This window comes from Sapajus apella, unplaced genomic scaffold, assembly GCF_009761245.1.
Source record: "Sapajus apella isolate SASKATOON/1434 unplaced genomic scaffold, GSC_monkey_1.0 scaffold86, whole genome shotgun sequence".
In the NCBI taxonomy this organism is placed as follows: Eukaryota; Metazoa; Chordata; class Mammalia; order Primates; family Cebidae; genus Sapajus; species Sapajus apella.
This window is the reverse complement of record NW_022437026.1, coordinates 2,705,723-2,731,223: the sequence shown is the minus strand read 5'-3', so window position 1 is coordinate 2,731,223 and position 25,501 is coordinate 2,705,723. Positions and strand designations below refer to the sequence as shown.

Here is a 25,501-nt window from a genome sequence, read left to right as displayed (position 1 = left end):
AAGAGTCTAGCAACTATTTACATAGTATTTATACTGTACTATAAGTAATCTAGAGATGATTTAAAGTATATGGGAAGGGCCAGGTGCCGTGGCTCACGCCTGTAATCCCAACATTTTGGGAGGCCAAGGCAGGCAGATCACCTGAGGTCAGGAGTTCCAGACCAGCCTGGCTAACACGGTGAAACCCCATCTTTACTAAAACACAAAAATTAGCCAGGCGTCGTGGCAGGCACCTGTAATCCCAGCTACTCAGGGGGCTGAGGCAAGAGAATCACTTGAACCCAGAGGTGGAGGCTGCAGTGAGCTGAGATCACACCACTGTACTCCAGCCTGGGCAACAGAGCAACGCTCCGTCTCATAAACAAAACAAAATAAAACAAAATCAACTGTATGGGAGGATGTATATAGCTCATTTGCAAATACTATGCCATTTTATATAAGGGACTTGAGCAACCACAGATTTTGGTATTTGTGAGTGGGTTTGTCCTGAAACCAATCCCCCGAGGACACTGAGGAACAACTGTAGTTTGTCATTATACTTCTATTCTTCCTACTTTCCAAGATGCCGTTTCTATCTCAGGGCTAGATCTGGGCAAAATTATCAAGTTGGAGGTTTTTCTTTATGTTTAGCTTTTCCTTCAATCTTTCTGTTTGCCTCTTCCTACTCTAGGCATCCAGTTCTTTCTATTATCAAAAAACTGTTTTCATGAGGAATCTAACATTGGCATAAATTCAATTCCAAGTATCAGGAAGTAGGCAGAAAAAGTAAAATGATCTCTTGGCAGGGAAGGACTGCTGATGCCAGGCAGACAGCTCTCCATTTTGCCCACATTAAACACTGATACTGTTTTCCTTCTAAAATACAAAACTTGCCTCAACTGGCTTAGTAAATGTCATCATAATAGGACTAAACCTTCTGAATCTTAGAAACAACAGCAATTTGAATACCATTGCTGCTTTCATTGCATTATTTCTGCTGCTTCTGCTAAGACAATGCCATAGCTATTATTTAGTGGAGATGTTTAGCAGGAGTTTTCCTCAATGCTTTAGTCATATGGAGGTAATTACTTGACTGTTTTTTTCCCTTAGCTATATATTTTAAGGCTGGGTGTGATGGAGATGTTAAAATTTGATTTTTGGCAATGGGATATGAGGTAATCTGTTCACCACTCTATCCCATCCATCATTTTCAAGATTCTGGGAGAGTTCCCTTCTTCCAAGAAACTAGAATTGAATATGGTTCCCTTCAGATTCATCAATGTCTCTTTTGCATTGATGAGAAGTTGAAGGCAACAATTTTCCTTGAGCATGACATGCTGGAGGGATCCACCAGGACAAGGAGTGAAGAACTAAGTTTCAATCTTCACTTTTAATAGGTAATGAACACAGAGTTCATGCTTTACAATTAAACAGAAATAACCTCTAAATTAAGCTGTGCCTCAATAAGCTTGCAATGGAAGAGTCTTGTTTTTCTAAGAAGGCACTATTTCCTTAAAAAGGAAATCAAGACAGCTAAAAATTAGTATGTATCTCTGAGGTTAATTTTTTTTCTCCAATTCAAGGATTCTTTATTGTTCAAGTCTTACAAATATTCTCTGCTCTTAAAATATTCAGAATCACTAACTTTCTATAAAGAAATTGAATTTTCTTAAAAGAATAGTTTTCAGAACTGAATTAGCTATTTATTTTTCTTCTTCTAACTTGTATCTCAGAATTTGCAACATGCTAGTACAAAACACGTCAAAATTTAAGTTTATGGGTTTTAAAATAAAACATTCTAGAGCCATCTTACCTGGTCTGGGGAGGGCTTGTGATTTGTTTGATTGGAATGGGAGGATTTGAAGTGGTCATCCTCATAGTTGTCGGCCATTAGCTTCATTCGATTTTGTGTCTAGGAAGAAATTATTCATAAGGTTAAATTTAAGTTTCTATGACACACTGTAATGAATATTTTAAGGATTTCATAAGAAAGGATAAAACTAATCCTGTCTGCAGTAAAATAAACTACATATAGGATTTCTGAGGATACTGGAAAGAGTTTAGGCACCACTATGGGGTGAATTGTGCCCCCCAATATTCATATGTAGAAGCCCTAAACCCAATGTCACCATACCCAGAGACAGGGCCTTCAGGAGGTAATTAACGTTAAATGAGGTCATAAGAGTGGGGTCTTAATCTTATAGGACTGGGCTTTGGAAGAAGAGGAAGAGAAAAACAGAGGAATTTCTCTTTATTTCTCTGCCATATGAAGATCCAGTAATTAGGCAGCCTCTGCAAGCCAGGAAGAGCTTTTGCTAGGAACTGAATCAAACAGTACCTTGATCTTGGACTTTCCAGCCTGCAAACTATGAGAAAATAAATTTCTGTTTGATTAAGCTACCCAGTTTACAGTATTTTATTACGGCAGCTTGAGCTAAGACTGGCACTTAAAGTGATACAGAAATTTTGAGGGAAGAGGCCGGGCACAGGGTCTTACGCCTGTAATCCCAGCTACCTGGGAGGCTGAGGCAGAAGAATCGCTTGAACCCAGGAGGCAGGGGTTGCAGTGAGCCAAGATCATGCCATTGCACTCCAGCCTGGGCGACAGTGTGAGACTCCGTCTCAAAAACAAAAAAGAATTTTTTGGGGGAAGAGGCAATATCCCCAAATCAAGTACTTCATGATTTTTTTTTTTCCCAAAGAGACAAGGTCTCACTATGTTGCTCAGGCTGTCTCAAGCTCCTGGCCTCAAGTGATCCTCTGGCCTCAGCTTCCCAAGCAGCTGGGACTATGGGGACAAGCCACCATGCTCGACTGATTTTAAAATTTTCTTTTGTAGAGACAGGGTCTCACTAAAAAAAATCAATTGAGAGAAATGCCAGATATAGGTGATGGGGAGGAAGGCAGCAAATCACACTGCAACGTGTGTACCTATGCAACAATCTTGCATGTTCTTCACATGTACCCTAAAACCTAAAATGCAATTAAAAAAATCAATTGAAAAACTATTATAATTTACTACAGAGTTGAGTGAGGTGATCAGACAGAAGCTGTACACACACACACACACACACACAGATATGTAATCCAATAGCCTTTATATCATCAATAAACAATTTGGGTTTTAAAAACAAGTAAAAAGTTCTGAAATCCTTCTCCTGAACCCTAAGCCAGAAGAGGGCTACAATTCCATTGTCTTTTCTCCATCTTTACCAAAAGGAAGACTGGATTGGTGATTCTGTGTGAGTGGTTAATTTAGGCCTTGAGCAAATGAACAATATACTGAACACTTTAGAGAATTAACTCTGCAGAGTAAGCAACTTAGAAAATGCAGGGTACATGATGCATAAAATCAAACAGCAATATGTTACACCAATAAAATATTGTTAAAACTTGAACTTATAAAGCATTAGAAATAAACTTGCTAATATTGGATGATTTAAAAATGCTCACTATAGATAATTTGGGTTTTCTGTGTTGCCATATTTTCGAGAGAGTCTCATTCTGTCACCCAGGCTGGAGGGCAGTGACACAATCACAGTTCACTGCAAACTCAAATTCCTAGGCTCAAGTGATCCTCCCAACTCAGCCTCCTGAGTAGCTGCGACTACAGGTACGTACCACCACATCCAGTTAATTAAAAAATTTTCTTGTGTAGAGACAGGGTCTCGGCCGGGCGCGGTGGCTCAAGCCTGTAATCCCAGCACTTTGGAAGGCCAAGGCGGGTGGATCACGAGGTCAAGAGATCGAGACCATCCTGGTCAACATGGTGAAACCCCGTCTCTACTAAAAATACAAAAAATTAGCTGGGCATGGTGGTGCGTGCCTGTAATCCCAGCTACTCAGGAGGCTGAGGCAGGAGAATTGCCTGAACCCGGGAGGCGGAGGTTGCGGTGAGCCGAGATCGCGCCATTGCACTCCAGCCTGGGTAACAAGAGCGAAACTCCGTCTCAAAAAAAAAAAAAAAAAAAAAAAAAAAAAAAAAAAAAAAAAAAAAAAAGAGACAGGGTCTCTATGTTGTTTAGGCTGGTCTTGAACTCTTGGCACTATAGATAATTAAAAAAATAAAGTACAAACAAAAAAGAGGAAAGAAAGAAAAACCAACTATAATTCCTCTATCAGTGATTATCACTCTTAGTATTTAGGTGTATCCAGACTTCTTACTGTGAACATAAAAAGTGCCATGCTCTTCTGATTTAGTCTATTTCTTCTCTATTTCAGCTACACTGTGATATTTTAAAAATTACTATATCTTATAGCATATTTTCATACCTGGTGGGATACGTCCACTAATTCTGCTTTGTCAAAATTTGATTATTTTTAACACGTTTTCTTTTCTAGATAAATGAAAAATAATTTGTCTAGTTCCATAAAAAAATTTACAGAGATATGTAATGATGTCTGAGCAAGGGCTTTAAAAGAGCCAAATTGCCCGAGTTTATATTCTATCTCTGCCTCTCACCAGCTGACTTTAGGCAAGCTACTTAAATGCTGTGAGCCTCAGTTTCCTCACCTTTAAAATGGGGATAACAATGGTATCTCTCACATAAGACTGCTGTGAGGATTAACCTGTTTAATTAATACAAGGAAAGCACTTAGAAAGGTGCTTGGCATAAAGCTGACACCCAATACATGTTAGCTATCATCATTATTATGACCATTTTTTCATGTCATTAAATAGTATTATAAAATCCTATTTTTAAAAAATTACATATATATGTATATATGTATATATGTGTGTGTGTGTGTGTGTGTGTGTATATATATATATATTTATTCATTTATTTTTTGGTTTTAGAAAGTGTATTTTCTTCTAGACACTGTAGAAATGGGGTCTCACTATGTTGCCTAGGCTGGTCTTGAACTGCTGACCTCAAGTGATCCTCCTGCCTTGGCATATCAAAGTGTTGGGATTACAGGCATGAGCCACTATGACCAGCCTAAAATCTACTTTTAACTGGCTGCACAGCACTTAGCTGAATGGATATCTTTTTTTTTATTATTATTATTTTGGAGACAGAGTCTAGCTCTGTCGTCCAGGACTGTGGTGGTACGATCTCAACTCACTGCTACCTCTACCTCTTGGGTTCAAGCGATTTTTCTGCCTCAGCCTCCTGAGTAGCTGGGATTACAGGCGCCTGCCACCACACTCAGCTAGTTTTTGTATTTTTAGTAGAGACAGGGTTTCACCATGTTGGCCAAGCTGGTTTCGAACTCCTGACTTCAGGTAATCCGTCTGCTCTGGCCTCCCAAAGTGCTGGGATTACAGGTGTGAGCAATTCTGCCCAGCCCTCTGAATGAATATTTAATGAGTACCATATTGTTGGAGATTTAGGTTCTTTTTTTTTTTTTTTTGAGACGGAGTTTCCCTCTTGTTACCCAGGCTGGAGTGCAATGGCGCGATCTCGGCTCACCGCAACCTCCGCCTCCCGGGTTCAGGCAATTCTCCTGCCTCAGCCTCCTGAGTAGCTGGGATTACAGGCACGCGCCACCATGCCCAGCTAATTTTTTGTAGTTTTAGTAGAGACGGGGTTTCACCGTGTTGACCAGGATGGTCTCGATCTCTTGACCTCGTGATCCACCCGCCTTGGCCTCCCAAAGTGCTGGGATTACAGGCTTGAGCCACCGCGCCCGGCCGAGATTTAGGTTCTTTACATTTTCACCTAATAACGGAAGCACATTTTAAAGTCAATTTCTCCCTCTAGTATATAATAGGAAAAAAACACCTATTAATAAACTATCTGTGAATCAAATTTCTCTTTTCTGGGATGACCCCCAGTGATCTTTGCTATGTCTGAATGTTTCTGCTCCCCTCAAATTCTTTTTTTTTGAGGTGGAGTCTCGTTCTCTTGCCCAGGCTGGAATGCAGTGGCACCATCTCTTATCACTGCAACCTCCGCCTCCCCGGCTAAGCAATTCTTCTGATTCAGCCTCCCAAATAGCTAGGATTAGAGATGCATGCCACCATACTGGCTAATTTTTTTGTATTTTTAGTAGAGACAGGGTTTTGCTACATTGGCCAGGCTGGTCTCGACCTCCTGACCTCAAATGATTTGCTCACCTCAGCCTCTCAAATCTCATGCCTGGGATTACAGGCATGAGCCACTGTGCCTGGCTCCGCCCAAATTTATATGTTGAAACTCAACCTTCGATTTGGTGGTATTATGAAATGGGGCCTCTGGAAGATGATTAGGTCAGAGGGTGGAACCCTCATGAATGAGATTAGTACTCTTATAAAAAAGGCCTGAGGTATCATGCAACATACCCAGCTAATTAAATCTGCATATGTATCTCCTGAATCAAAAATAAAAGCTGAAAATAAAAGAAAATAATGAAGAACAAGGTTCTATTGCTGAAGTTTGTACTTTGATTTGGGAGATATAAATATCTAGTTGTATCACTGGTAGGAGACTGAAATCCTAGAGGATAGTGTCTTACTCAAAAGAGAAAATATGAAAACAATTTGTTTTTTCCTTCTGTTTTTGCTTTCCCAGCACACTTTGCTTGTGAGACCAACTATAGATTTTTCATATAGAACTGTTATCTTCATTATCAAATTAACAGCAAATAACATATTTTTTTTTGTTTGCAAACAGTAGTTGTTCAAAGGATAAATGCAAATGAATAAATAAATAAATGAATGAGTAAATAAATGTTTCCATTATATTTGGAAAACAAAATGGCCCAAAGGAGCCTGTTTGCCCCTCAGCAGTGTGAAGATGTAGCAAAACAGCACTATTTATGAAGCCAAGAGCAAGCCCTCGGCAGACACCGAATCTGCTGCTGCCTTGATCTTGCACTTCTAGCCTCCAAAATGGTGAGCAATAAACTTCTATTGTTTTTAAATTACTCAGTCTAAGCTATTTTATTATAGCAGTCTGAATGGACTAAGACAATCATGAAAAGATATAGGCTAATTTTTCTTATGGCATGTGGTATTTCATGACAAAGTCTTCTGCAAAGCAGCTCTCAGGAAAAAAGGAAAATAGAGGAAAAGAAAGAGGCATTCGCAGAAAGTGAGCAAAACATCTGTATCATGTCATTCATTCAGTTAGGAAACCTTTCCATGTTGACTTTAATAGGAATGTGGGTGAAAGTATAGTTGGCTATTTATTTTCTTAGAACATGAGACAATCTTTACTATCTGACATCTAGCATAAGTTTAAAAACTTAAAAAGAAATCCTAACAAAGTACACAAAAATCCATTTTCAAGGCAGAATGCATTTAAAGTACTTCTTAGGAATGAGTATGTATGCTTGCCTGAAGAAACTGATCCAAGTGGATTTATCTGTCCAAAGATTACTAAGATTAGTAGATTATAAGATTATAAGACCAAAGATTACTTATTTGATCCACGTCAGAGAATGAAAAAAATAACTGTAAGAACTTACTTCTCCATTTCCAAAAGACACGAAGATGATCAAAGTTTAGCATTCCTTGGTCTAGTATGAGGAAACTTGGTGTGAAGTCTGTTCCCTGCATAGTTACGATGTTGAGCACTAAGTATCTGACAGCTCACAGAGCATTAGATGTTACACAGATCATATAAATGACTCTGTGCTCTTAAGGGGCTCTCATAGTATGCTCTTCTCAAGATAAGACCAAAAAGCAAAAGGAGTAATTCCTTCATGTTTTACTGACATGAAAGATATTTTATATCCAAAAGTTTTTCCTCTTGACCATGCCAGGTGCATGTGCAGATAGATGAAATCCTCTGGTCCCAATGACATAAAGAATAAGATTGCCTGAAGGAAGGAAGGAAGGAAGGAAGGAAGGGGGAAGAAAAAGGAAGAAGGGAAGAAGGAAGAAACTTGCTGAAATAGACTTCTTTAGCTATCAATGCATATCTGTGTATCCAGGTATACATACTCTCCCAGAGGAAAAAGGAGTGGTTTATTTTGTGAATCTTCTAAGACAAAAACGTCTATGTCTCAAATGTTAAAACAAGTTGTTACAGAAACTATATTCACAAAAGAATACATAAGATCAGAAACAGGATAGGTTTCTGGTTTCTGGTTATCCAAACTCAGCTATTAAAAGAGAAAGTTTAAATTTTAATCAGATTTATGTTTTAGTATCATAAAAAATCTGAGAGTTCAGTTGCAGGTTCTGTTTACTAGACTAAAAGCAGACTAATTAATTCTATAGTAGTAGAAATCTGAAGGGACATCAGATAGTCACTGTTAAAATTATTATAATATCTGGTCTTTTCTTCTTGAACAATCTGTCCCACTATATATTTCACATCTAATTAAGTCATTAAATCCTGTCTTGTGCGTCTTCTCCAAGAATCAGCTTTTAGTTTCACTAATCTTCTCTATAGATTCCTCCTCTCCTCTCTCCACTCTCCCCTCTCCCCTCTCTCTCTGTCTCTCGACACAGTCTTGCTCTGTTGCCCAGGCTGGAGTGCAGTGGCATGAACACGGCTCACCACAACCTCTGCCTTCCACGTTCAAGTGATGCCCGGCTAACTTTTGTATTTTTACTAGAGACGGGGTTTCACTGTGTTTACCAGGCTGGTCTCAAACTCCTGACCTCAAGTGATCCACCCACCTCAGTCTCCCAAAGTGCTGGGATTACAGGCGCAAACCACTGTGCCCAGCTGCTAGTTTTCTACTTCATTTAATTTCTGTTTTTATTTTCTTTCTTCCTTTTGTGTGCGTGCGCGTGTGTGTGTGTGCGTGTGTGTGAGAGAGAGTGAAGGGGGTTACACAGATGTTCTTTTACTAATTTCTTGATTTGGATGCTTTGCTCATTAATTTCTTTTTTAAATTTTTTTGAAACAGTGTCTCTTTCTGTTGCCCAGGCTGGGTGCAGTGGTGTAACCTTGGCTCACTACAACGTCTGGGTTCAAGTGATTCTCCTGCGTCAGCCTCCTCAGTAACTAAGATTACAGGTACCCGCCACCACGTCCAGCTAACTTTTGTATTTTTAGTAGACACAGGGTTTTACCATTTTGGACAGGTTGGTCTTGAACTCTTGACCTCAAGTGATCCACCCACCTTGGCCTCCCAAAGTGCTGTGATTACAGCATGAGCCATTGTGCCCAGCCTTTTAATTTTCTATTTAATGTATGTGTTTAAGAGTATAAATTTTCCTCTAAAAACTGCTTTAGCAGCATCTCACAAATGTTGATGTATAGTGTTTTCCATGTTCTAAATATTTTGCAATTTCTTTTTACAAAATTTGCCATTTCCTTATATTATAATTTGCAAAATTTGTAATTTCCAATTTTTAAAATGTCTACTTTCCTATTTTGCAATATTGATCCTTCTGAATTTTCTCTATGGTCTTTCTCAAAACTCCTATCAGATGAATGTACCTTCTCAGTCTGTTTTCCATGTTTCCTAACCTCTCTTTGATATTTTCAATTTTGTTTTATCTTTCTGCACTGCATTTTGGATAATTTCTGCAGTGTTATCTTCAAGTTTATTAATTCTCTTTTCATATACATTAACTGGCCAGTAAGTTTTAAAATGAATAACTAGATTTATTGATTATTTGGTAAATCTACATGTACTTTTAAAAAGTCTTTTTTTTATGCCCCTCCCCCCAAAATAGTCAATTTCCAAGCCAATGTTTATTGAATACTTAGTATGTGCCACACATTATTCTAACAGCCTTAGGTAATTTAATCCTCATAACAACAACATGAAGTTGGTAGAATTTTCATGTCAATCATGAAAAACTGAGGTACAGAGAGCCCGAATAACTTTGTGACATTCTCATGATGAATAAGTCACAGGGCTAGAGCTATAATACAAACAGTCTAGCTTAGAGGCCTGTTCCCCTTTTAAAACTAAAACAATTATATTTTATATTGAGAATTTCCAAACATAAACAAGAAGAAAGAATAGGAAAAAAGCCCATACATCTATGTCCTCCTTCAGAAATGATTCTATTGCTCTACTTGTTTCCTTTATCTTCCTTTCCCTTTATTTGCTGCAGTATTTCTTCTACTGCTACCACTACTATTACTATTAGTACTGCTTCTATTACTACTTCTTCAATTTGTTACAGAATTGTAAATTCACATGGCGTTTTAAAAAATAATACAAAACAGCCAAACAATATTGAATGAGAATAAGAAGTTAGGAAGACTCATACTTCCTGATTTCAGAGCCTACAGTAAAATAGGTTTACGTACAGCGTGTTATCGGCATAAAGATAAACAAAGAAATCGATGAAACAAAATTGAGAGTCCAGAAACAAATCATAATTTTTTTTATGGTCAACTGATTTCCAACAAAGGGACTAAGACAATCTAATGGAGAAACAATACTCTCTTTATCCAATGGTGTGGGACAAATAGAAATCCACATGCAAAGAAAATGATGTCAAACCCATTATGTCTCAGAACATATAAAAGAATGAACTCAAAATGGGCCAAAACCTAAATGTAAGAGCTGAAACTATAAAACTCTTAGAACAAAACAGAAGAGTAAATCTTTGCCCTAGGTTAGGCAATAATTTCTTAGGTAAGATACCCAAAGAGCAAAAGTGGCAAAGAAAAAAAAATAAATTGGAACACATCAAAATTTATAAAATTTTACGCTCTAAACAATATCAACAAGAAAGTGAAAAGAGAATGACAGGATAGAACATGTTTATAAATCATATATATGATAAAGGACTTTTGTCTAGAACTCTTACAACTCAATAAAAATACAAACACCCCAATTAAAAATGAGCAAAGGATTTGAATTTTTTCAGTCAACAAAGAAGATTTACAAATAGGCAGTAAGCACAAGAAAAGATGTGCAACATCATTAGGGAAATACATATCAAAGCCACAGTGATCTACAGGAACAATGGAGAAGCAATAAAATATAAAACAAAACAAACAAAACCCCACAGTGAGATACCACATCACAACAACCAGGATGGCTATTAAAAAAAAAAGACAGTAACGAGTGTTGGTGAGAATGTGTAGGGATGCTCATATACTGTTGGTGGGGTTGTAGAGTGGTACAGACTCTCTGCAAAACATATATATATATATTATATTTTTTTTTTTTTTTTTTTGAGATGGAGTCTCACTCTGTAGCCCAGGCTGGAGTCCAGTGGTGTGTTCTCAGCTCACTGCAACCTCCGCCTCCCGGGTCCCGGCTCAAGCAATTCTCCTACCACAGTCTCCCAAGTAGCTGGGATTATAGGCACGAGCCACCATGCCCAGCTAGTTTTTCTATTTTTAGTAGAGATGGGGTTTCACCATGTTGGCCAGTCTGGCCTTGAACTCCTGACCTTGTGATCAGCCCGCCTTGGCCTCCCAAAGTGCTGGGATTACAGGCACGGTGGCTCACGCCTATAAATACATAGTTTTAAAATGTATTTTAAAATTTAATGTATTTCAGGGAGAAAATTATTGGTTAACAGTAATGTTCTAAATTCACATTTAAGATTCACAGATCTCAATCTTGAAGGCTGGGTTTTTACTAAACTACTTTGATTATTATTATTATTTTTTTTAAGATGGGTTTCACCATGTTGGCCAGGCTGGTCTTGATCTCCTGACCTCGTGATCCGCCCGCCTTGGCCTCCCAAAGTGCTGGGATTACAGGCGTGAGCCACCACGCCCAGCCAACTACTTTGATTTTATACTTTATATTTTTTTCTCTTATGCTGAAAAATTTTAGTTCCTAACAATAACATAATTACTGATTTGTTTTATCTATCAATATAATGCTTTAAAAATACCAAAAGCAATACAGTTACTATCAATATGCCTTCAGGATAAACTCTAAAATTTATTTGGGCTAGGTATGGTGGCTCACATCTACAATCCCAGCACTCTGGGAGGTCAACGGGGGAAGATCATTTGAGCCCAGGAATTTGAGACCAGCCTGGGCAACATGGTGAAACCCCATCTCTACAAAAAATACAAAAATTAGCCAGACACAGTGGCATATGCCTGCAGTCCCAGCTACTTGAGAGGCTGAGGTGGGAGGATGGATTGAGCCTGGGAGGTTGAGGCTGCGGTGAGTGGCAATCATGTCACCGCACTACAGCCTGGGTGAGAGTGAGACCATTAAAAAAAATTATTTGCATTTTGTCCTTCTACTTGGAGTTTATCCTACTAAGGATGTATAGCGAAAAATCAGTATTATAAAGTTAGCTGAAATAATTATTTGCACAATATGAATAAGTTAACAATTAATATATAATTAGATTCATTTGTTTTTAAATTTCAAGGATTGCTTTTTTTCTTCTTTCTGATCTAACTTCATTTTTTATTATGTAACACATTCAATTAATTCTAAAGTCAATATAACCATGTCCAATCACAGAAGGCTTGCTTCCACCCCTGTCTCCTCTATCCTGTTCCTTCCTTTTTATAGGTAATTTTTTTGGGTAAATTTTTGATTTATCCTTCAATTGTTTATTCTTGCAATTATGAGCAATCATACACTCATATAATTGTACATGTTACCCCTTTTCTTATATAAAAAGTAATATGCTAAACACATTATTCTGCATATTGCTTTTTCATTTAACAGTATTTTTGGGGAATTACTCCATATCAATAGAGATCTTTATCATTCCTTTCTACAGCTGCACAGTATTTCACTCGGTTGGATACACTACAGTTGACAACAAATACTGCCCTGTGTGACAACTGGGTTATTTTGAATCTATTGCTATTACAAATATTATAGCAGTGAATTACCTTGTGTATATGTTACTTTGTATATTTGAAGATGTGTCTGTGAGACCAACTCCTAGAAGTAAAGCTTCTAGGTCAAAAAGTCAATGCACAGACAAACAATTTTGCTACATATTGCCAAATTACTGGTTCTATCAACTCAGGACCTACTAAAATTGCCAGCACAGAGAAGATCCTTAATATATATGTTTGTTTAATTCAAGAATCAATTTTCCATAATTGGTGCAAAACGATGATAGGTTTGTAGCTCCCACCTTTCCTATCATTAAGGACCATAATGTTTTTTTTTTTCCAGCAATGAGCTTAACATTTTGAATGCTTTTTCTATAAAACTTCCTTTATTAAATAATTCAATTTCCTCTTTGTATTAATAAAAAATAGGTATATCATTACCAATCACAATTTAAAACCCAGTGTTACCACAATGAGTTATCTCAGTCAAAAGCAAAGAAAATAGACATTTTAATTGCACAGTTTTTCCCCCAGATAAAAAGAAAATTTCTGTTCCTCACACTAGTTTCAAAAAAGAACTGTAGAATCCAGGGACTCCAGTTTACAAGTATTTATAAAGTTTTCTCCTTCATTTCCTTATACACACATAGATTTAATATGAAAAGAAAAACTTTTAATTATGTATATTGACTTCTTTACTTTAGGACTCAGTGAATTTTTTTTTTTTAAAAAGACTCTATGTAGTTTTTCTTCTTATCTCAGGGTATTCTTAGACACATCACCATTTATGGCATTAAGCTCACAAGATATCGGTTCTTTCAACATATTCTGTATTTCCCATGAAAACTACTTTTTCATCCTCTTTTGGTAGAAACCAAAGAAAAAAACAATTTTTTTTTTGTCTGTCTGCTCATTCTTAAGAAACTGTTCTCTTCCATCTCATCATGACCATTTTCGTAATCCTTAGAAACTCTTGTATGGGATTCCTGGCTTCTATAACACAGACACATAACCTAGCTGGGTAGACTTATAGCTTATAGCTTTCCCTGAGCTGAAGATATTACTTCTTAGCTGCCAGAATGAGTATGTTCATCTTAATGGTTAATTCTAATGACCATATATATTTAGCACTTTCTCATATGCTGTGCAGACTTTAACTTTGAACTCTGGAGAGGAGCAGCCTATGTTTTCTGTCTTCAAACATATACTAAAACAAGGACAAAGACATATTCAACATTTTAAAACTAAAAAAAAAATTACAAATTTCTATTCCACTCCTAATTTTTGAGCTCTTTCCTGTTTTCTGGCAAGGCCATGGTATATAATTATGGTACATTCTGGCGAAAAAGCAACAGATCAAAAAAGCCATTCCTAAAATCAGGTCATGAACTTAAGTTCCAGGAATGAAATATCTTGGGGGCCAATTTGCCTGTACTGGCCCAGTACAGTATCTAAAATGAAGGTGTTCAAAAAGAAAGAGTGGCTGAGCCTTTGCTCCTGACCTCTGCCACATTTTAGAGCACAGATCTCCACATCCTCGCAATAAACCCAGCGCAATCCAATTCTAGTTTTAATGTCATAGGATCATTTCTCCCAGCTGTCTCTGTTCTCAAAGAACAGAATGTTTAAAGGGAATTATTGGCTGGATCCAGTGAAACTCAACACTATATCTAAAGAAAAGAAGAAAACGTAGGCAAGTGTTTTCTGTTAGCCTAAAAATCAGTGAACAATGGCCAAGATCCGAGAACATTTACCACAGTTTGTCTATAATTTAGGTTATCTGAGTGGCTGAGTGTATTAGTCCACTCTTACACTGCTGTAAAGAACTAACCGAGACTGGGTAATTCACGAAGAAAAGATGTTCAATTGACTCAGTCCCTTAACCTTAACAGGAAACATGACTGGAAGGTCACAGGAAACTTACAATCATGGCGGAAGGCGAAGGGGAAGCAAGCACCTTTTCCACATGGTGGCAGGAGAGAGTGAGAGCACATGCGAGGGGAAAGTGCCACACACTTTTAAACCATCAGATCTCATGAGAACTTAGGAGGAATGCTGCCCCCATGATCCAATCACCTCTCACAGGCCCCTTCTTTAACACTGGGAATAACAATCAACATGAGATTTAGTTGGGGACACAAAGCCAAACCATATCACTGAGTATACAGTTGTATTTACAGATACAGAGGCCATGAAAGCCAGAAGTAATACCAAATTTCTTCACATCTAACAGAAAGACCATTTTTGTGTGTGTGATTTTAAATGGTGTTAAAATGCAAGTTAAAAAAATTATTTTCTCAAGGATGGTGGCACAAACTGTATCCCAACCCAACTATTTTACTACTGCAAAGTAGGTAAGTTTAGTACTTCCTCTTCAAATAAAACTATAGGATAGGAATGGTGGCTTACATCTGTAATACTAGCATTTAGGGAGGCTGAGGTGGGAGGATCTCTTGAGGCCAAGAGTTCAAGACCAGCCTGGGCAACATAGCAAAACCCTGCCTCTATAAAAAACTTTAAAAAAATTAGTTGGGCATGGTGGTGGGCACCTGGAGTCCTAGCTCCTTGGGAGGCTATGATTGTGCCACTGCACACCAGCCTAGGTGACAGTTGGAGATCCTATTTCTTAAAAAAAAAAAAAAAAAAAAAAAGTTTTTGAAGTATGATTATTTCCTTACTAAATACACAGAAATTAAATTGCTTAATGCTTTTCATAATCACATAAATACAGCACATTCTCTCCCGCTTGAAGAAAAGCTAAGGAGAGACAGTGATCTTGAAGAATCCATGCACTTTAAACACACACACACACACACACACACACACACACACACACACACACACACACGCTCTCTCTAAAGGAAAAAAAAGCACCTTAGATCACAAGAATAAAAGTTATTTTTAATATTTAAATTGAGACAGGGACTCCTCTGCTGCCCAGGCTGGAGTGCAGCAGCGCAATCACAGCTCACTGCAGCCTTGATCTCCGGGGTCCAAGTGATTCTCCTGTCTCAAGGAGCTGGGACTACAGATGTGCACCACCATGCCCAGCTAATTTTTAAAATTTTTGTTGTGTAGAGATGAGGTTTCCCCATGTTGTTCAGGCTGGTCACAAACTCCTGGGCTCAAGTGATCATCCTGCCTTTCAGTTTCCCAAAGTGTTGGGATTACAGGTGTGAGCCACCATGCCCAGCCAAAGTTCTTAAAGCTAGAAGTTCTGAGGAAATTTTGTCTTCTCTTTTTACAAAATCATGGTCCATATGTGGTAAGAAAAGAACACAACTGACTCAAAACATAAGCCAACTATACACTTGTGTGTACATACAGTGAAGTATCTTTAAATAAACCCAGAGGATATAAAAGCATTTTTAGATTCTTTCTGAACCATTCAGATTGAAAGCAAATGATATGAGGCCAAACTCTCCAATACCGCTGTTTCCTCCTATTCTGACCATTCATTATAAAAGGATTTCACTGTATATGTGTATTTGTACAAACGTATATGTAGTTATATTGTTAAAATTTTCACACAACTATTATTGCATTATTGATGTTTTTCTCTATTCTCCAAAGTTTCTTTTTTGTACAACTGAGCTAAATGGCTTTCAGTCTTTTGTGTAGAAGAAAAAAAAACAGAAAACCACCATTTATTAAAATCAGACTTTTCTAAAAAAAAGTTATTATACCTTAAATGATCTATCTCTTCATAGTTGTTGAAATATTTCCACTTACAATTTGATAAATTCAAGTATTTGAAAAACTTTGATTTCTAGAAATATATAAATATCAGGTATAGATTGATTCTGATAAGAAATGAGTATCTATTAAGGACTACTTAAAATGAACTGGAAGCTGAATTAAGTAATGACACCAGACATCAAAACTTAACTGCTGCTAGATAGAGGTATGGTTTTCCAAAACATGTAAATATGTGACTCAGGCTAAGGGATGAGGTAGTAATGAAAATTATGACTTAAAAAAATTGGTTATCTGCATGTAAGCACTAAAATTCAACCTACTGATTACTTAGATATCTAAGCCCAAAACATACATTTTATTTTCCTAAAGACAAAAGAAGTTTGCTTCCTTCAAAAATAAATCCCCACCCTTGATGTTTGATCAATCATGAGATCTGATCTAATCAAATTTCTCAAGTCCCACTATCAATATGTTATCTCTCAACTCCTGTTGAGCGGGTCTGGCAAGAATACCCCAGCTATGATGTTTCTTCTTCCATCACTGATCCCCACGCTGCTCCTTGGATACACATCACTACTGGTCCTTGTGTATTCTGATTGAGCCTGATCTCTGTCCTCTAACACAAATCCCCATCTCAGTGGTCCCCTGAATACTGTATGCCTTCCCATCTTTAAGAAGTATCAGGAATATTTTTTTCCAGCACATTAAGTATAAAAGTACAACAAAAGCTATACACTGAGATAAACATTATTAAAAAGGCAGAGAGAAGGCAGATCAGTCAGGAATGCTGTGACCCACAGCTTCCTGGATCTTCTTTTTGCCTTATATATCCAGATGTGGAGCTGAAAAAGTCGACAGCCTGGAAATGCCAACAGGCATAGACAAAAAAGCCTCAACACAGAAGCCCACTCTCTCCAGCCAAAGAAGCCTCTAAAGGAAAGGGACAGCCTAGCAAGATAGAAATCTGTGGGACAATAATCACTCTATTCTAAAGACCACAGAAAAAACTGTGTTAAATATAATTTAATTATAATTAAAATTATAAAAAATTTTTATGATTTTTCACAACACTGTCACTCATGTCAGTAAAGACCAAGTGGCAGGTCCCATGCTCAGTAGGTTATGAGGAGATGCTTCAGCCTCTTCTGGCTCCACTGGAAGGTGTCAGGGAAAGCTGGGGGTGGCAGGGCTTTAATCTCCATCTGTCAGCAATGAAGTCTCCCCTCCACAGTGTCACTGGAGACTAGGTGAAGATTCTAGAATTCCACCCCCACAGAGCAGTAACAGCTGTGTCTTCTAGTGGAGAGTCAGGACCTCCACTACTGCACAGCAGTAACTAAGCCCCCCTTCTTCACCCCCACAGTGTTAGTGTAGGCCTTCCTACCCCAACCAGGCAGGGACACATCAGTGAAGCCTAGTGGAGACATGAATACCCATCTCTACCCAGGGGTAACAAGGAGCCTCTACCCCTTGTGTGTCAGCAGGGTCCAAGTGGGGAACCTGGACTTCTACCTCCACTGGGCAATACTGAGGCAGCACCCCACACATCCCCTGCTAGAGTGGTATCAAAGAAAACCAGCTAAAACAGAAGCCTAAATAAGACCCAGAGTCACATAGCATAACATCCAAAATGTGCAGGTTTCAACTGAGAATCACTCAACATCCCAAGAACCAGGAAGATCTCAAACTGAATGAATAAAAGACAATTATGATTAAATGCAAAGCAGGGAGCTAAAACATTCATCTTACAAATAGGGCTAGGTAATTAGGCAGCAGCGGATTAGCTATCATAGCTGGGCTACTGCTGGGTGCCTGGAGTTACAAACTGTTCTCACAAGACACGCCAACATAGTTGCTCCCTCCCTCATCAAACTTGTCATTAAGGCTTCATTAATTTCCTCTCCACTCCTGTGGTGGGATGGTTGAATCAGGGCGGGGCTGTGTGTGTCTGGAAGTGATCTCAACTTAATCAGACTTCAACTCAATCAACCAGGAAACTTCTAGGGCAGAGCAACCTATTCCAGTCTCAGTCCTTGCAGTAATTTGACCACAGTGAATCTACAACTGGCTTCCTTTAATATTACAAAACTGATGGTTGACCACAGTTTTATTTTGGGGGTGATTTAAAATACCCCCACCTCTGGGATATGAACCTGCAGTACCTCTGGGCACCCTAAGCATGTTCTGGTAAGCCCTTTTGACTTTCCTTCCAGTTTTTAGGTCCAGAAAAATTCATTCTTTATCCCATGTTTCACCTTCCCATTTAGATTAATAATAATAAATGTTAATTTTATTAACTCAGTAACATATCAATTTAGTAATTTTTACTTATATCAATTTGAAAAATTAAATTTTATTATTTTTTAAATTTGTTGACATTAATTAATACTAATAGACAGTTGGTATTTACTATATCTTTGATTTAAAAAAAATTTTAATTTATGTCACTGTGTGTTACACTGTCCTAGAAATATATGGAGACATACTGGCTAGTGATCAGTTTTAATTATATCAAGAGACAGGTTTATCACTAAACAGGCAGACTTATCCTTGTTTAGATGTTTGTTATAAGCTAATCACTAATCATAACATACCAGTGTTTACTACTATAATTAGAAGGAAATAATCTACCAAAGAGAACAAAATTTTAAACAAAACATCTACTGGTATTTTGAAGTATAATTTACCACCCAAATATACAAAGATTTGTTCATGAAATAAGTGTGGCACTTAAAATGGAGATATTAACCTACCCAAGAGTTTCTTGGTTCTTGTTTCTTTAAAAGCACGACATATTTTTGCTAAGAAACTGAATGCGAAACAGATTTTTTAATTTAAGATGCTTTCAAGGAAAATAGACAAAATACCCTGGAATTAATAGCATTTGGACAGAATTCTTTTCTTGAAAGACTGCTTTTCAAGACTACATTTATGTTAACTCTTTGGAGTATTCATGTAGCATTATCCTCATTTCCAGGAACAGAGCTTTATTAATTTATATATCAAAACAGCAAAATGGCTGTGGGGTACGTAACATCACAATCACCTCCAATATATTGCACCATAAATGCCTAAAGCATTTTCAACACATGTAAGATGTAAAAAAAAAAAAAAAAGGTCTTAAAAATCCTAGAATTGCATAAAAACTTCTAGCAATGCCTATCCAGTAAAGCAATTTTGAAATTCATTGCCAACAGGCTGTACAGAGGGCATATGCTCATTGAGTTATAATCTATAAGGATGAAAAGAATGGCCTGTGTTAATATTTTATGTTAGAAAACAGTAAAAAGTAAATATAACTTGCCTATATTATCTCTTAACTAAGCTATTCCATTTTCATGAGTTTAACTAGTATTTCTGTTCTGTTGACTCCAAAATTAATATTTCTAGCTCTCATCTTTACCTGGAGTATCTCTAGCCAATGACCTTCTTGATGTATCTATTTGCGTATAGATCACCTCAAGTTTAACTCTATGAAAAAAAAGCATGTTATATTCTCTTCCATATATGGTCTTTCTTCTTGATTACTCATTTTAATTAGGGAGACCACTTCCACTTACTCGGCCAAACCAGACATCTGACTGGCCAGTGGTCTGTGGGTAGTGACCTTGGGGCCTAAACACAGAAGAAACAGCGCGGAAACCACCAACTATTTGTTCCTTTGCCACAGTGACCAAGAAGGCTTCATACTGAAAGAGCTAAACTAGAAAATTTTAAGTAGTGTTGGATCACTGAATTGCTGCATGGAGGACAACTTCCTCATAGAGTCAGCAGGATCTGCAGTGGACTTTGCATAATCAAGAAATTAGTGTTTACTGTGTTAAGCCACTAAGATTAGGTGGTGGTTGATACACAGAATGGGCTAGTGAATACATTACTCCATCTCAACTACCCTATATTCCTGTACTCATCATTTCATATTTGGGTAACTGGAATAGATTCTTTTTTTTTTTTTTGAGACGGAGTTTCACTCTTGTTACCCAGGCTGGAGTGCAATGGCGCGATCTCGGCTCACCGCAACCTCCGCCTCCTGGGTTCAGGCAATTCTCCTGCCTCAACCTCCTGAGTAGCTGAGATTACAGGCACGCGCCACCATGCCCAGCTAATGTTTTGTATTTTCAGTAGAGACGGGGTTTCACCATGTTGACCAGGATGGTCTCGATCTCTTGACCTCGTGATCCACCCGCCTCGGTCTCACAAAGTGCTGGGATTACAGGCTTGAGCCACCGCGCCCGGCTTGGAATAGATTCTTAAACAGTCTCCCTGTTTTTAATCTTACCATCTTCTTACTCCAGGCTCCCCTTAACTTCCTCCATTAGCTGCCACAGTGATTTAGCTATAAAAGAAAACTCTAAAAACATCAGTGAGACTGAAAGCCTCTCCATGGCTTGGCATTACCTACAGGAGCAAGTCCAAACTATTCTCAGCATTGTGAATACAGGGGTCTCCAAGACCTGTCCCCTCCTAGCTCTGGAGTCTCACATCACTGCCTAGGAGTAGTGCAGACTTGGTAATAAGCAGCTTTGTATGGCTCCCTGATCTCATGATGCTTCATGCTTCAGCACTCCTGGCCACACTGATCCCTCTGCATAAGAGGCTCCTTTTCTAGCTCATTCATGAAGATAGTATTCTCCTTTCTCTGAAAATATTATTTGACTTCTTCTGCCCCCAGGCTGTCTTAAAGATGTCTTCTTTGCACATATCTATCAACAAATGCTAATCATTAAGCAGAGATAACTTATTTACCTTTTTCCTTCAAATAAAGGGAAACCTAATATACTCAGGGGCAACAAGCTTGTCATATTCATACATGAAGAACTCGAGAAGCTACTCCATGTGTTAGTTTCCTGGAGATGCCATAAGAAATTATCACAAACAACATAAGCACCGCATAAATTTATTTTCCCACAGTTCTAGAGGCCCCAAGTCCAAAAGTAAGGTGTTGGTTGGGCCACATTTCCTGTGGAGACGCTAAGGGAGAATCCTTCCTTGAATCTTTTGGCTTTGGTGACTGTGGATATTACTTGGTTCATAGCCACAAAGTCTAATCTCTGCCTCTGCCTTTATATCACCTTATCTTCTGTATCTGTCTTCTGTCTCTTATAAGAACTTGTCACTGGGATTAGGACCCCACCTGGATAATCAAGAATGAGCTTTTCTTGAAATTCTTAATCTAATCCCATCTGCAAAGACTCTTTATCCAGATACTGTTACATTTACAGGTTATAGGAATTTGGATGTGGACATATGTTTTTTGGGGGCTATATGTTTGGGGAGGGCATATGTTTTGGGGAGGCATTCAATCTATTACAGCCTGCCTTCTAGTCTCACCAAATTCATATCTGTCTTACCCACAAAATATGTTCACCCCATTCCAGTATCCCCAAAAGTCTTAACCCACTACGGCATCAACTCTAAATCCAAAATTCTATCAAGTATCATCACTGAAAAGTCCCAAACCTTCTTATCTAATTCATCTGAATTGGGCATGATGGAGACTGAGTATGATCCATCTTCTCCATCTCTGGATATGTGAAATAGAAAACAAGTTATCAGTTTCCAAATTACAACGGTGGGACCAGTATATGATAGACATCCCCATTCCAAAAGGGGAAAACTGGAAGAAAACAGGGGTTATCAGTCCCAAGCAGGTCTGAAATCCAGCAGAGAAAATTCCATTAGGTTTCAAGGTCTGAGAACAATCCTCTGTGGCTCAAGGCTGTGCCCTCTGCATGTGGTGGCTCCATTGGCTTCTGCCTCTGGGTCCCTGGTTGCTGTGTTGACACAGAATCTTAAATTTAGATTTTTAAAAAATATAGCTAACCAATACTGTTAGAATTCAGTAGAGTAGTTCCTCTTGCAGGAATAGGCAGGGGATGGTACCTGAAACGGAAGTGTAAGAACTAGTTGCAGGGGTGTTGGCAATAATTTGCTTCCTGGATATAGAAGCTAGTTAAATGAGTGCGTAAAATTTCACTGACATGTATACTAATGATGTGTACTTTTTAATGTATGTATGTATTTTTCTTTTTCTTTTTTTTTAGATGAAGTCTTACTCTGTTGCCCAGGCTGGATTGCAGTGGCGTGACCTTGGCTCACTGCAACCTCCAACTCCCAGGTTCAAGCGATCCTCCTGCCTCAGCCTCTGGAGTAGCTGGGATTACAGGCACTTGCTACCACAGCTGGCTAGTTTTTGTATTTTTAGTAGAGACAGGATTTCACCATGTTGGCCAGGCTGGTCTCAAACTCTTGATCTCAAGTGATCCGCCTGCCTCACTCTCCCAAAGTACTGGGATTACAGGCGTGAGCCACCGCACCTGGCTGTATGTATTTCAATCACAATTTTTTTTAAAGGCTGTATTGCAAGAAGCTTTAAGCAATGGAGGAAATGATCTCTGACAAGGAGATTAATTTCTGTCAATCATGGCTCATGTTTTTTCTTCTATAGTTATATCATTGTGGTAATAAAAAGAAAGATATTTAAGTTATGGCTCATCTTACCAGATGACATAAAAGTGAGAGACCCACTTAGTCTCAGATTGTTAAAATATGTATTAAGAGAAATAGTTATTTCAGTGTACAGCCGTAAGAACAGCTGCAAGTCAGTTGCTGGTAATTTCATCAACCATTCAGGAGGACAATCCAGGCTTACGGAACATTGCTGTGATTGCTGTCTTGATGTCTAAATACAAAGAAAGCTCTAGATGGCAATCAGCTGAACTAGAACCAGCCTTAAAGACAGGTTTCCTTCAGTTCTTCCTGGCTATTGTTGCTCAATAATAAGACAGATAGGAAGGTAACTGTGAGGAAACTCGTTACGAAAGATAACTTGATTATAAGAATCTTCCTTTTAGCAGAAATTGAAATTAAGAAATGTTAAACACTATAGACTAGGGGAATATGATGCAACTGTGTCCTTGGCTTCAGGCCAATGACTGAGAACCAACCAGGCTTCTCTAACTGTGTTTTATAATCTGGGTCTCAGGAGACAGTTTGGTATTTGTTTCAGGTCTGTAATTTGGGTATGCTTGTAACATGCATATGTAGTTAAACATAGTATTATCCGTTCAATCTCTGTATATTTCTAATGAAATAGTTAAAAGTTAGGTAGGCCCAGACTGTACATGTTCAAAATTATTTTCAGAGGACCCATAATTTTAGATTTAACCATTAGTAGGTTGCAATTTCATGCAAGTCCTGGAAAAACATCATATCCAATTCAAAATGCTCCATTCAGGAACAAGGCTGGCAATACCATAAACTTCAATCATTCTCTATCTTGAAAACCAACTACCACAAATACTGTTTTGGTATTACAGCTCAAGAATTTATTTCTTTAAATTCTTTTTTTTTTTTTTTTCTCAGACGGAGTTTCGCTCGTTACCCAGGCTGGAGTGCAATGGCGCGATCTTGGCTCACCGCAACCTCCGCCTCCCGGGTTCAGGCAATTCTCCTGCCCCAGCCTCCTGAGTCGCTGGGATTACAGGCACGCGCCACCATGCCCAGCTAATGTTTTGTATTTTTAGTAGAGACGGGGTTTCACCATGTTGACCAGGATGGTCTCGATCTCTTGACCTCGTGATCCACCCGCCTCGGCCTCCCACAGTGCTGGGATTACAGGCTTGAGCCACCGCGCCCGGCCCCTAAATTCTTATATTTCATATAATTTTTGAAATATAGGGGGAAAAATATTGAACTTCATGTATGATAGATGTTCCTTCTTCAACAGTCACTATTTTCTATAAACTTTTCAACAATACCTTTCCAATCTCTCATCTCATCTTATGAGCTATGTGACTTAGAGCAAGTTACTTACCCTTTTTCCCCTCTCTGTAAAATGAGGACAACTCTCAGGGCTGTAGTGAGGATTAAATGAATTGATTCACATAAAGAACTCAAAATAGGGTCCAAACTGTCTGGACTTTAAATATTATCTTCTTTGAGATGACTAATGGCATGAATACTGTTTTCTAGAAAGTCATGCGATAGTACATTTGGTCATGTAAATTACAGCTTCTGAAAACGGCACCCACTGACAGCTAATAGTTTAACACCACTCCTCTTGTCCTTGAATGCAAATATACTTTAATTCCACATTTGCTTTTCTGTCTGTGTGTGTGATGGAGTCTTGTTCTGTCACCCAGGCTGTAGTGCAGTGGTGCAATCTTGCCTCACTGTAGCCTCTGCCTCCCAGCTTCAAGTGATTCTCCTGCCTCAGCCTCCCTAGTAGCTGGGATTACAGGTGCATGCCACCACACCTGGCTAATTTACATTCGCTTTTAATGAGTATCTAAATTAGTTCAAGAGACCAAAAGAGGTAGCAGGAACAGATTTTTGGAATATATTGGTCTGACTGATTCCCACCAAGAGAAGTTTAATGAAGGAGAGAACGACCCTTAAACTAATCTTTCTAGTTTTACATATGCTTAATGAGATCCTCAGACCAAGGTCAGTGAGTACAGGAAAGGCAGCTATAACTTATACCACCTGATGGACATAGAAGAAATAGGGAGGGGAGGGCACCAGCATAGGGGCAGGAAACCTAGGTTGATTTATCTGCATTGAGACAATTCAAGAGGGATCAGGAAACTCAGAAGATTTATAAATTAATTCCCTGTGGCATCATAAAAGGCAGCAGTTTGACGATAGGAAAGGCAAGTTAGATTTGATGCTGGAAGTGAAGGGAAGAGTCTTATCAAGTTATTGTGAGGGATTTTCTTCCATCTGGAATTGATGACAAAAAAATGCAACAGATGGATGAAAGGAGACTGGGATGAATCCAGGTTTCCCACATTCCCAGCCTCTGGACTTTTTACTTATTAATAACTCCAATCAAGCAGAATTCATCAAAATACGATCCATTTTTTTGAAGGATTAAAAAAAAAAAACCAGGATTTTTTCATCTTAAAAATGCAGTACTTTTTTAGTGAAAGCAATAATACTTTCATTAAAAAAAAAGCGAATTTCTATAGACAGATTTAAACTTTACACAAGTTTTCTTATGCTTTATGATTGCTTCTTTTAAAACTCAACGTCAGCACTTAGCAGATGATACAGCTACAGGTAAATATGTTGATTTATCAAAATTTAGCAAATAATGAATTTTAGACTTTAAAATCATTTGATCCATCCACCCAATATTATAGCCGAGGAAGATAAAGCCCAGAGAGGTGAGTTAGGCAGCTTGTGGCCTTATTTATGCTTAA

General features: G+C 38.2%; 1 protein-coding gene across 16 annotated transcripts in view; it reads right to left on the bottom strand.

Annotated features, from left to right (window-relative positions):
- ERC1 (ELKS/RAB6-interacting/CAST family member 1) overlaps window positions 1-25,501 on the bottom strand; it is a 542,093-nt gene that overhangs the window by 83,787 nt on the left and 432,805 nt on the right. For all 16 annotated transcript variants that reach the window (XM_032254227.1, XM_032254224.1, XM_032254230.1 and 13 more), the window contains one exon: window positions 1,793-1,891. In XM_032254227.1, the coding sequence (XP_032110118.1) occupies window positions 1,793-1,891 (99 nt within the window). The remainder of the gene's footprint in view (window positions 1-1,792; window positions 1,892-25,501) is intronic.